General features: G+C 53.8%; 1 protein-coding gene across 2 annotated transcripts in view; it reads left to right on the forward strand.

Annotated features, from left to right (window-relative positions):
* Positions 1-12036, forward strand: part of GRIN2D (glutamate ionotropic receptor NMDA type subunit 2D) — a 53871-nt gene that overhangs the window by 15882 nt on the left and 25953 nt on the right. For both annotated transcript variants that reach the window (XM_034945775.4, XM_063600471.1), the window contains 6 exons: positions 4159-4273; positions 4525-4736; positions 5016-5184; positions 6289-6442; positions 9517-9642; positions 9856-10085. In XM_034945775.4, coding sequence (XP_034801666.2) covers positions 4159-4273; positions 4525-4736; positions 5016-5184; positions 6289-6442; positions 9517-9642; positions 9856-10085 — 1006 coding nt within the window. The remainder of the gene's footprint in view (positions 1-4158; positions 4274-4524; positions 4737-5015; positions 5185-6288; positions 6443-9516; positions 9643-9855; positions 10086-12036) is intronic.

The raw sequence follows: 12036 nt of genomic DNA on the forward strand, positions 1-12036 counted from the left end.
ATGTTGGCCAGGCTGCTCTCAAACTCCTGACCTCAGGTGATCCACCCACCTCAGCCTCCCAAAGTGTTGGGATTACGGGCGTGAGCCACTGCACCTGGCCGTAAATTTCAATATGAGTTTTGGAGCGGACAGACATCCAAATCATAGCTTGCCTGTTTGGAAGCCTGTTTGGGAGCCTGCCCTGCTGGTGTGGCTAGAACATAGTGGGCAAGGGGAAGGAAGGTATGAGTAGCGGATGGAGAGGGTTGCAGGGCCCAGCTTGTGAAGGGCCTTTAGGCCAGGGGGCAGGGGTTTGGACATGGTTCTTTTTTTTTTTTTTTTTTGAGATACAGTCTCGCTCTGTTGCCCTGGCTGGAGTGCAGTGGTGCAATCTTGGTTCAGTGCAACCTCAACCTCCCTCCCGGGTTTAAGTGATTGTCCTGCCTCAGCCTCCTGAATATCTGGGATTACAGGTGCCCGCCACCATGCCCGGCTAATTCTTGTATTTTTAGTAGAGACGGGGTTTCACCATGTTGGCCAGGCTGGTCTAAAACTCCTGACCTCAAGTGATCTGCCCCCCTCAGCCTCCCAAAGTGCTGGGATTACAGGCGTGAACCACTGCGCCCAGCCTGGACTTGATTCTGAGTAGTGGGGAGTTCACCAGAAATAGTATTCCAGTCAGGGGAAACGAGCATATGCAAAAACCCAGAGGGGAGAGAAACCTGGGCAGATGGTGGGACCACAATATTTCCAAGCAGATGAAGGCCACAGAATTAGGAGTCAGAGTGACAGGCCAGGCGTGGTGGCTCACGCCTGTAATCCCAGCACTTTGGGAGGCCGAGGCGGGCGGATCACGAGGTCAAGAGATTGAGACCATCCTGGCCGACACAGCAAAACCCCGTCTCTACTAAAAATACACAAATTAGCTGGACGTGGTGGTGCACGCCTGTAATCCCAGCTACTCAGGAGGCTGAGGCAGGAGAACCGCTTGAACCCAGGAGACGGAGGTTGCAGTGAGCTGAGATCGTGCCACTGCACTCCAGCCTGGGCAACAGAGTGAGACTCTGACTCAAAAAAAAAAAAAAAAAAAAAAAAAGCAGTCGGAGTGTGGGTGGCACCAGGCCTTTGCCTTCAATGCAGGTTGAGAGGCCTGGATCTGTTCCACAGCACTGGTGAGCCAGGGGTGGGTTATGAGGAGGAGACGGGTGGCGTGAGTTTTGGGTATAGAAAGACGCCTCTGGGACCTGGTGGGGAACAGACTGGAGTAGAGAGATTGGAGGCTGGAGGCCAGGCAGGAGGCTGGGATGAGGGCCTAGGAGGGCTGTGGGGAGGCACAGAAGAAGACAAGGCAGAGAGAGCCCCAGGCCAGGAAGAAGGAGACTTGGGGACCGATAGGCTGGGTAGCAGGAGGGAGGAAGGCGGCTAAGAGTCTAGTCCAGTGACTGGGTGGATGACATGAGAGGCAGTCAGAGTACCCAGGGTGATGTTGCATAGTGAAGATATTGAGGAGTCCAGGGACACCCCCGGCCATCCCCAGCCCTGGGCACTTCTAACCAGAGGAAGAGACATTTGAGCTCAGTCTTTAAGACACATGGAGTTGGTCAAGGCCGGGTACAGCGGCTCGTGCCAGTAATCCCAGCACTTTGGGAGGTCAAAGCAAGTAGATCATCTGAGCTTGGGACATGGCGAAACCTCGTCTCTACCAAAAATACAAAAATTAGTTGGGCATGGCGGTGCACATTTAAAGTCCCAGCAGCTTCTCAGGAGGCTGAGGTGGAAGGATCACTTGAGCCTGTGAGGCAGAGGCTGCAGTGAGCCAAGATCATGCCATTGCACTGCAATCTGGGTGACAGAGTGAGACCCCGTCTCAAAATAATAATAACAACAACAATTAATAATAATAATAATAATAATAATAATAATAATAGGCCGGGAGTGGTGGCTCACGCCTGTAATCCCAGAACTTTGGGAGGCCGAGGTGGGCAGATCACAAGGTGAGGAGTTCAAGACCAGCCTGACCAACATGGTGAAACCCTGTCTCTACTAAAAATAAAAAATTAGCCAGGCGCGGTGGTGCTTGCCTGTAATCCCAGCTACTCAGGAGGCTGAGGCAGGAGAATCGCTTGGACCTGGGAGGCGGAGGTTCCAGCGAGCTGAGATTGCACCATTGCACTCCAGCCTAGGTGACAGAGCAAGACTCCATCTCAATAATAAATAAATAAATAAATAAATAAATAAGAAGAATAGTTGGTCAGGATAAGGGGTGGTATAAGGGTTTTCAGGCAGAGAGAACAGCATCTGCAAAGTCCTAGAGATAAGAAATCACTTGACATGTTTGGGAGACACCTTGCAGCCAGTGTTGATAGAGAAAAAAAAAAAAGAATTTTGGGGTGAAAAGAGTTTGAAGTTTGAGAGTGGGAACTCTCAGAGATGCGGCTTCAGAGGAAGGCAAAGCCAGAACAAAAACAGACTCTAGGGGCCTGGCACAGTGATTCACACCTGTAATCCCACTATGTTGGGAGGTTGAGGTGGGAGGATCACTTGAACTCAGGAGTTCAAGACCAGCCTGGGAAAAGTAGTGAGACCCTATCTCTACTTAAAAAAAAAAGAGGCTGGGCGTGGTGGCTCATGCCTGTAATCCCAGCACTTTGGAAGGCCGAGGCAGGCGGATCACAAGGTCAGGAGATCAAGACCATCCTGGCTAACACGGTGAAACCCCGTCTCTACTAAAAAAAATACAAAAAATTAGCTGGGTGTGGTGGCAGGTGCCTGTAGTCCCAGTTACTTGTGAGGCTGAGGCAGGAGAATGGCGTGAACCTGGGAGGTGGAGCTTGCAGTGAGCCAAGATCGCGCCACTACACTCCAGCCTGGGCGACAGAGCGAGACTCTGTCTCAAAAATAAATACATACATACATACATACACACATACATACATACATAAAAATTTAAAAAAAAAGAAAAGAAGAAAGAAAGAGAAAGAAAAGAAATAAAGAAAGAAAGAAAGAAAGAAAGAGAAAGAAAGAGGCGGGCCAGGCCAGGCGCAGTGGCTCACGCTTGTAATCCCAGCCCTTTGGGAGGCTGAGGCAGGCGGATCACCTGAGGTCATGAGTTCGAGACCACCCTGGTCAACATGGTGAAACCCTGTCTCTACTAAAAATACAAAAAATTAGCCGGGCATGGTGGTGGGCGCCTGTAATCCCAGCTACTTGGGAGGCTGAGGCAGGAGAATTGCTTGAACCCGGGAGGCGGAGGTTGCAGTGAGCCGAGACCACACCATTGCACTCCAGCCTGGGCAACAAGAGCAAAACTCTGTCTCAAGAAACAAAAACAAAAACAAACAAAAAACCACACATTAAAAAAAAAAAAGAAAGAAAGAGGAGGGCATGGTGGCTCATGCCTGTAATCCCAACACTTTGGGAGGCTGAGGCAGGTGGATCACTGAGGCTGAGGTCAGGAGTTCTAGACCAGTCTGGCCAACATGGTGAAACCCCATCTCTACTAAAAATACAAAAATTAGCTGGACATGGTGGTGAACACCTGCAATCCCAGCTACTCAGGAGGCTGAGGCAGGAGAATTGCTTGAACCAGGAGGTGGAGGTTGCAGTGAGCGAAGATCATGCCACTGCACTCCAGCCTGGGTGACAGAGCAAGACTCTGTCTCAAAAAACAAAACAAAAACAAAAACAAACAAAATATTAGCCAAGCATGGTGGTGCATGTCTATAATCCCAGCTACTTGGGAGGCTGAGGCAGGAGAATCACTTGAACCCAGGAAGTGGAGGTGGCAGTGAGCCAAGATCATACCACTGCACTCCAGCCTGGGCGACAGAGCAAGACTCTGTCTCAAAAAAAAAAAAAAAAAAAAAAAAAAGACCAGCCTGGGAAAAATAGTGAAACCCCATCTCTACTTTAAAAAAGAAGGAAAGAAAAGGGGACTCTAGGGCCTCAACACCAAGCGGAAAGAGAGTCTGGAACCTTATCCTGGGGGGCACTGGGCAGCCAAGGGGAGGGTGCTGAGCAGAGAAGGGGTATATTCGTGTTTTTGAGACCTTGGAGGTAAAAGAAGAGAGATTCCAGCTGGGGGCTGGGGCTGGTCTGCAGAAAGGGGACTTTCTCTGCCTTCCGCTGCCAAGGTCCAGCCCAGGCCCCAGCATGTCCCCTTTCCCTCCTCCTGGGCAGGTACTTCATGAACATCACGTGGGATAACCGGGATTACTCCTTCAATGAGGACGGCTTCCTAGTGAACCCCTCCCTGGTGGTCATCTCCCTCACCAGAGACAGGACGTGGGAGGTGGTGAGTCGTAGCCCAGACCTCAGGCATGGCAGAGGGTGTGGACTCCTGCATCCTGGCAGAGGCGGGGCTTGAGGTCGTGGACTAAGAGGGAGGAGGGGACAAGGAGCCTGGACTCCTGGGTCCTGGGATCTGAAGGTGGGAGGGGCTCCTGGGTCTTGGAAGAAGCTGCTACCCACACACCTAGGTCTGAGGGAAGAGGATACACCGGGAGGTCTCCCCAGGAAGCCTAACTCTCTTTCCCTTTGCCCAAGGTGGGCAGCTGGGAGCAGCAGACGCTCCGCCTCAAGTACCCACTGTGGTCCCGCTATGGTCGCTTCCTGCAGCCAGTGGACGACACGCAGCACCTCACGGTGGCCACGCTGGAGGAAAGGCCGTTTGTCATCGTGGAGCCTGCAGACCCCATCAGCGGCACCTGCATCCGAGACTCCGTCCCCTGCCGGAGCCAGCTCAACCGAACCCACAGGTGACAGCTCGGGATCCAGGAGTTCCGGCTCCAAAACCCTCCTCCCGTGAAGCCCAGTAGTCTGGGCCCCCAGCCCCCTCCTCCCTTGGGACCCAGGACCCACAAAGCCCTCCAGCTTGGTGACCTTAGGCAAACCTCAGAATTCTTTGAGCCTGAGTTTCCCCTGAAAGCGCTAACCATAGTTTTAGCTGCCGCGTATCCCTTCCTCCATATCCTCTCTTCATGAGAGAGTCTAAGGAGGGGGTCCCCAAACTCCCCAAGCCTGGTCACTGCCCGCAGCCCTCCACCGGATGCCCCCCGCCCGGAAAAGCGCTGCTGCAAGGGTTTCTGCATCGACATTCTGAAGCGGCTGGCGCATACCATCGGCTTCAGCTACGACCTCTACCTGGTCACCAATGGCAAGCACGGAAAGAAGATCGATGGCGTCTGGAACGGCATGATCGGGGAGGTGAGGGGGCGGACGGGAGGCGGGGAATCTTCGGGGCGGAGTCGAGAGGCGGGCACAGCCGGGCGTGGTAGCTCACGCCTGTAATCCCAGTACTTTGGGAAGCCGAGGCGGGCGAATTGCCTGAGCTCAGGGGTTCGAGACCAGTTTGGGCAAAACGGTGAAACCCCGTCTCTACTAAAATGCAAAAAATTGGCCGTGCGTGGTGGCGGGCGCCTGTAATCCCAGCTACTCGGGAGGCTGAGGCGGGAGAATTGCTTGAACACGGGAGGCGGAGTTGCAGTAAGCGGAGATCGCGCCACTGCACTCCAGCCTGGGCACAGAGTGAGACTCAGTCTCAAAAAATAATAATAAAAAAAAAAGAGGTCGGCACCCTGGGGCAGGGGCGCGGCCAAATTGAGGAAACACCTGATTGGGGCCTGGGGCGGGGTCGCGGCAGGGACATGCCTTGGAACAGGGGGCGGGGTCAGGAGGTGTCAGGGGCGGGGTTTGGAGGAGGGACTTTGGAGCAGAGGAGGCGGGGCTAGGAGGGTGGGACTCCTAAAGGGGGCGACTGGGAGAAGGGACTTGGGGCTCTGGGGGCGGCGCTAGGAGGGTGGGACTCCTAGGGGAAGGGGGCGGGGCTGGGAAGAAGGACTTTGGGGCAGAGGAGGCTTGGCTAGGAGGGTGGGACTCCTAGGGGAAGGGGGCAGGGCTGGGAGGAGGGACTTTGGGGCAGTGGAGGCGGGGCTAGGAGGGTGGGACTCCTAGGGGGAGGGGGCGGGGCTGGGAGGAGGGACTTTGGGGCAGAGGAGGAGGGGCCAGGAGGGTGGGAATCTAGGGGAAGAGGGTGGGGCTGGGAAGATCTGGACCACGGCCTTGAGGTCTTGCTGGGAGCAGCGGGGTAGGACGCGGGCTACCAATTCCCAATCTTGTTCCCCATCTCTCACCTCCGCCCTTCCCTGCCCCACTCTTCGTCCCCCTCCTCACCCACCTCGCAATCCCTCTTGGCCCCTTCCCTCACCCTGTCACTGGTCTGCTCCCGGGGCCCGTCTCTGCTCGCCGTCCGTGTCAGTCTGTCCGCTTGAGCCGGGTTCCCCCGCCCACTCCTCATCGCCCCCACCCCAGGTGTTCTACCAGCGCGCAGACATGGCCATCGGCTCCCTCACCATCAACGAGGAGCGCTCCGAGATCGTGGACTTCTCCGTCCCCTTCGTGGAGACCGGCATCAGCGTCATGGTGGCGCGCAGCAATGGCACGGTGTCCCCCTCGGCCTTCCTCGGTAATCTGGGGCCCTGGGACAGGGAGCTAGCCCTAGGCAAAGTAGCTGTCCCCAACCGTGTGGGCCCTGGGATCAGAAAACCTGGGTTCCCGGTATCATCGGTACTTGAACCCGCTGTGCAACTTCGGTGAAGTGACATCATTTCTGAACCTCAGTTTCCTAATCTACAAGATGGAAGAAATAATTTCTCTACCCAGAAGACATTTCATCAAGAGACTAAAGAAGCTTGAGCTCAGGAGCCTTCTCTTGCACTGCAGCTTCCAAGCCCTGCACCTGGTTTTGTATTCATAAGGTTGAATTATTTTTTCTCAAAGAGAGCCCTCCAAATTGTGCAAGCTTCAGGCCCCACAAAACCCAAGTGTTTTCCTGTACTAGGTATGAGATGAAGAGAACAAATTAGCATGGTACCAATACCTTGTAAGCACTTAAGTCACCATCAGTGTTGACTGAGCATCTACTATGTGCCAGGCGGTGGGCTCCACACTGGGAACACAGTGGCAAATGAGGAAGACACAAATCCCTGTCCAGTAGGATCTCTCAGCCTTGTGAAGGAGGCAGAAGATAAACTTCTACTTCTCTCTCTCTCTCTTTTTTTTTTTTTTTTTTTTTCAGACAGAGTCTCACTCTGTCGCCCAGGCTGGAATGCAGTGGCACCATCTCGGCTCACTGCAACCTCAACCTGCCTCTCAGGTTTAAGCGATTCTCCTGCCTCAGCCTGCCAAGTAACTGGGATCACAGGCACGCACCACCACGCCTGGCCAATTTTTGTATTTTTAGTAGAGACGGGGTTTCACCATGGTGGCCAGGCTAATCTCAAACTCCTGACCTCAGGTGATCTGCCCACCTCAGCCTCCCAAAATGCTGGAATTACAGGCGTGAGCCACTGCACCCGGACAAGGGTTTTAACTACAGAAGATGGTGTGGGGATATATAATCAGATTTAGGTTTTTAAAATATCCAGCTCTGTGTAATCCCAGCTACTCCGGAGGCTGAGGTGTAAGGATGGCTTGAACCCAGGAGGCAGAGGTTGCAGTGAGCCAAGATGGCACCACCGCACTCCAGCCTGGATGACAGAGCCAGACCCTATCTCAAAAAAAGAAAAAAGAAAAAAATCCCACTCTGTGGAAGCAAGTGGCTGGCGGGGATGCTACTGCAAGGTTTATGCCAGAGACAGAGTGGGGGTGTGCAATAGGAAGGTGACAGCAGACAGATGCAGGGTGTGGTTAAGAGAGCTGCCCACCAGATGGGCTGGTGGCTTTGAGATGGATTGGGTAGAGGGACCATTGCTGAGCTGGAGAAGCGTACATCGGCCAAGGGCAACAGTGCTTGTCAGTTCCCACTTGCTCTCTGAAGTGTGAGCAAAGCTCCTGGGAGAGGGGAGGGGCTGGAAGAAGAGCCATCCCTTCCTTTGTGTTTTGTTTTCTGTTTATTTCGCCCAATGGTGTCTCCTGTGGCCTCCCCTTTGCACCAAGGTCTCTGCAGGGCACACTGAGAAGCACCACGTGGGGCCCCTGCTTGCAGGCAGCACACTGCAGAGGAGTGACAAGGTCCTATTTATGCCCCACCAAGTTGCCCAGCAGAGGTGACAGGCGTGTCCCCAGCTGCCGCAGTGACAGTCCAGGGTGCTGACCTTGCTGTGACAGGGGCAGTCCTGACAGCTCACACTTGGCCCTGGAAAGTTGAATCACCTGGTCCTAATCTCAATGAAATGGTGATTTGGGTTTATTGTTGGTGAGCTCCCAGGGGCTAAACACAGTTATCGAATGTGAGGAGGGGACACATGAAGGGGAGGTTGTCTAATGGACAGGGCAGGGTGTTAACTCTAGCAGGGACACCTAGGAGACAAGGAAGAGAGGGTGTCGCTGATTCAGGCACCTGCGAGTTCTTTTTTTTTTTTTTTTTGAGACAGAGTCTTGCTCTGTCACCCAGGCTGGAGTGCAGTGGCACAATCTCAGCTCACTGTAACCTCCACCTCCTGGGTTCAAGCAATTCTCCTGCCTCAGCCTACTGAGTAGTTGGGACTACAGGCGCCCACCACGACACCCAGCTAATTTTGTATTTTTAGTAGAGATGGGGTTTCCCCATGTTGGCCAGGCTGGTCTTGAACTCCTGACCTTAGGTGATCCTCCCACCTCGGCCTCCCAAAGTGCTGGGATTACAGGCGTGAACCACCACACCCAGCCACCTGTGAGTTTTGAGTAAAGCATGGGTGCTTGAGAGAGTGATCAGGACAGAAAGGAGAGTGTGACAAGGCTGAGTGGCAGGGACTTTGTCCTGGGGGTGCTAGGGAGCCTGGGGAGGGCTGTAAGCAGGGGAGGGGCCAGGTCCTCTCTGTGCTGTGTGGGGGATGGGCTGTAGGGGACAGACGGGAGCTCAGGAGGCTGGGGAAATGGTTGGTGGGAGGAGATGAGGCCTGAGCCCTGTTGGCCATGAGAATGGAGAGGAGAGGCCCAAGTAGCATCAGGGGCAGGAGCGTGGGGCTGGATACTGACAGGCTGTGGCCAGCGAGGGAGAGGGAGGGAGGAAGGGAGGACGGCAAATGAGGTTTGGGCCTGTGACTGGTGGATGGTGGGGCTCCCATCATGAGGAGCGTGGGAGCTGGTCTGGGCTCAGCATGGGACATGATGAATGGCCTGAGGAGATGGCTGGGGTAGGTGGAGGCTTGGGCCTGTGACTCAGGAAACATTCAGGAGACAATTTCTATTTGGTGGCTGAAACCACAGAAATGCCTGCGATGGCTCTCTTTGAGAATGGCTGCCTCCTAGGGGTCTGGGTGGGCCATAAGACTATCTTGGAGATGGAGAAGCAGAGATAGGGCCAGAATAGGATGGGGTCAGATCTGGGCTGCACTTTGTTCCCTGCTGGTAGTACCCTAGGGTTTTTTTTCTTCCTTTTTTTTTTTTTTGTAGAGACAGGGAGTTCAAGGCCAGTCTGGTCTTGAACTCCAGGCGTCAAGTGATCCTCCTGCCTCAGCCTCCCAAAGTTCTGGGAGTACAGGCGTGAGGCACCGCCCCAGCCTGATCCCCGAGTCTTTTGCTTGGCTGAACCATAACCACGCACTCCCTTGTCCCCAGAGCCCTACAGCCCCGCCGTGTGGGTGATGATGTTCGTCATGTGCCTCACTGTGGTCGCCGTCACTGTTTTCATCTTCGAGTACCTCAGTCCTGTTGGCTACAACCGCAGCCTGGCCACGGGCAAGCGTGAGTCCCCCTTCCTCCATCCCCCGAACCACAGAGACAGAGAACTACATTTCCCAGCAGCCCCTGGGGGGAGGCGGTCAAGCTAGGGCCTCTCGGGAGGTGCCAGATGCCTTGATGGCCACTGGGAATTGTAGTTCTTTCTTTTTTTTTTTTTTTCCCCTCCCTTATTGAGAAGGGATTTGGGGTCCATGTCCACGTCCTGGCCCCCTGCAGGCCCTGGCGGCTCAACCTTCACCATTGGGAAATCCATCTGGCTGCTCTGGGCCCTGGTGTTCAATAATTCGGTGCCCGTGGAGAACCCCCGGGGAACCACCAGCAAAATCATGGTGCTGGTGTGGGCCTTCTTCGCCGTCATCTTCCTCGCCAGCTACACAGCCAACCTGGCCGCCTTCATGATCCAGGAGGAGTACGTGGATACTGTGTCTGGGCTCAGTGACCGCAAGGTGTGTGTGGGCCCAGGGCTGGGCTGGAGCTGGGGCTGGGGCTGGAGGTCACAGGGCTTGTCATGTGGTAGATTAGAGGGGATTCTTGCGGGGGGCGGGGGTGAGAGGGGTGGGGGGAGGGCGGGAAGGGGTCTCTTCCCAAGGAGAATTCCAGAATGGTAGAATGGAATGTTGTGGATGGAGAAAGAACACGGTTCACGATGAGCTATTTAAGATATTCCTAGGGAAGAGGGTGTCCCTGAATGTTCTAGGGGCAGTTGTGTCAAATGGGATATTCTAGAACCAGTGCTTCTCTCAAACTGTGAGGAAGGATTAATTTTTGAAACTTCTAAGGCTGGGCGCGGTGGCTCACGCCTGTAATCCCAGCACGTTGGGAGGCCAAGGCGGGCGGATCACGAGGTCAGGAGATCGAGACCATCCTGGCTAACACGGTGAAACCCCGTCTCTTCTAAAAGTACAAAAAATTAGCCGGGCGTGGTGACGGGCACCTGTAGTCCCAGCTACCCGAGAGGCTGAGGCAGGAGAATGGCGTGAACCCAGGAGGCGGAGCTTGCAGTGAGCCGAGATCGCCCCACTGCACTCCAGCCAGCGCGACAGAGTTAGACTCCGTCTCAAAAAACCAAAAAACTTCTAGTCCATTGCAGACAATGCTTTTGTAAAATTCAACGGAAATGAATTATTAGAAAAGTAAAATAAGATCTAAAACCAAGACAGACAAAAGTCAAACCTGGCCAGGAACGGTGGCTCACGCCTGTAATCCCAGCACTTTGGGAGGCCGAGGTGGGTGGATCACCTGAGGTCAGGAGTTCGAGACCAGCCTGGCCAACATAGTGAAACCTCGTCTCTAATAAAAATACAAAAATTAGCCAGGCGTGGTAGTGGGTGCCTGTAGTCCCAGCTACTCGGGAGGCTGAGGCAGGAGAATCGCTTGAACCCGGGAGGCGGAGGTTACAGTGAGCCATGATTATGCCACAAATAGAACTGATTCCTAGCCTGGGTGACAGAGCGAGACTCTGCCTCAAAAAAAAGCCAAACTCACATTTTTATTTATTAGATTCAACAGACGAAAAAGGATTCTGTCAAATCACTCTAAATGCTCACTCCCTCCATTCCTGTACACATCTCACTGCAATCACCGTTTGTTGAGGGACTGGTGGTTTGCAGAGCATACTTTGAGACTAAAGTGATTAACTAGCTGGGTGTCATGACCTATTAGAGGTTTGAGAAATCAGTTTGATGGGTTGCAATAAGCATTTTTTAATGGAATGGAGTAGAATAGAATAGTTGCCTGCATCTTATGTATAAGTTTGGTTTTACAAAACTTGTTTTAGTTGGCTGGGCGCGGTGGCTTATGCCTGTAATCCCAGCACTTTGGGAGGCCAAGGCGGGCGGATCACCTGAGGTTGGTAGTTCGAGACCAGCCTGACCAACATGGAGAAACCCCATCTCTACTAAAAATACAAAACTGGCTGGGCATGCTGGTGTGTGCCTGTAATCCCAGCTACTCGGGAGGCTGAGGCAGGAGAATCAGTTGAACCTGGGAGGCGGAGGTTGCAGTGAGCTGACATTGTGCCATTGCACTCCAGCCTGGGCAACAAGAGCAAGACTCCGTTTAAAAAAAAAAGTGAACTATTTCCGAACGGATTGGTAAATAGCAACAGCCCCCAGCTCCTGCCATGCCAGCCTCTACCCCCAGGACCTCCCGCGATTCAGTAAGTGAAGACTTAACACCTGGCACATCAGGGGCCTCAGGGAGGCTTCTCGTGAACTTTTGGATCACGTGTCTGCAACCGTGTATGCTGGGTGGGAGTGGAAAAGCATTCCCTAATGTAGTGAGCGAGTGTTGAGAAATATTGAACACTCCTGGGACTGGGGTGTCTGCCAGATAGCGGGTGTGTCTCAGAACGGGTGATTTGTGTTAGGGATGTCCCTGCGGAGGGTGCCCTAATCA

Source organism: Pan paniscus, chromosome 20 (genome assembly GCF_029289425.2).
Source record: "Pan paniscus chromosome 20, NHGRI_mPanPan1-v2.0_pri, whole genome shotgun sequence".
Lineage (NCBI taxonomy): Eukaryota > Metazoa > Chordata > Mammalia > Primates > Hominidae > Pan > Pan paniscus.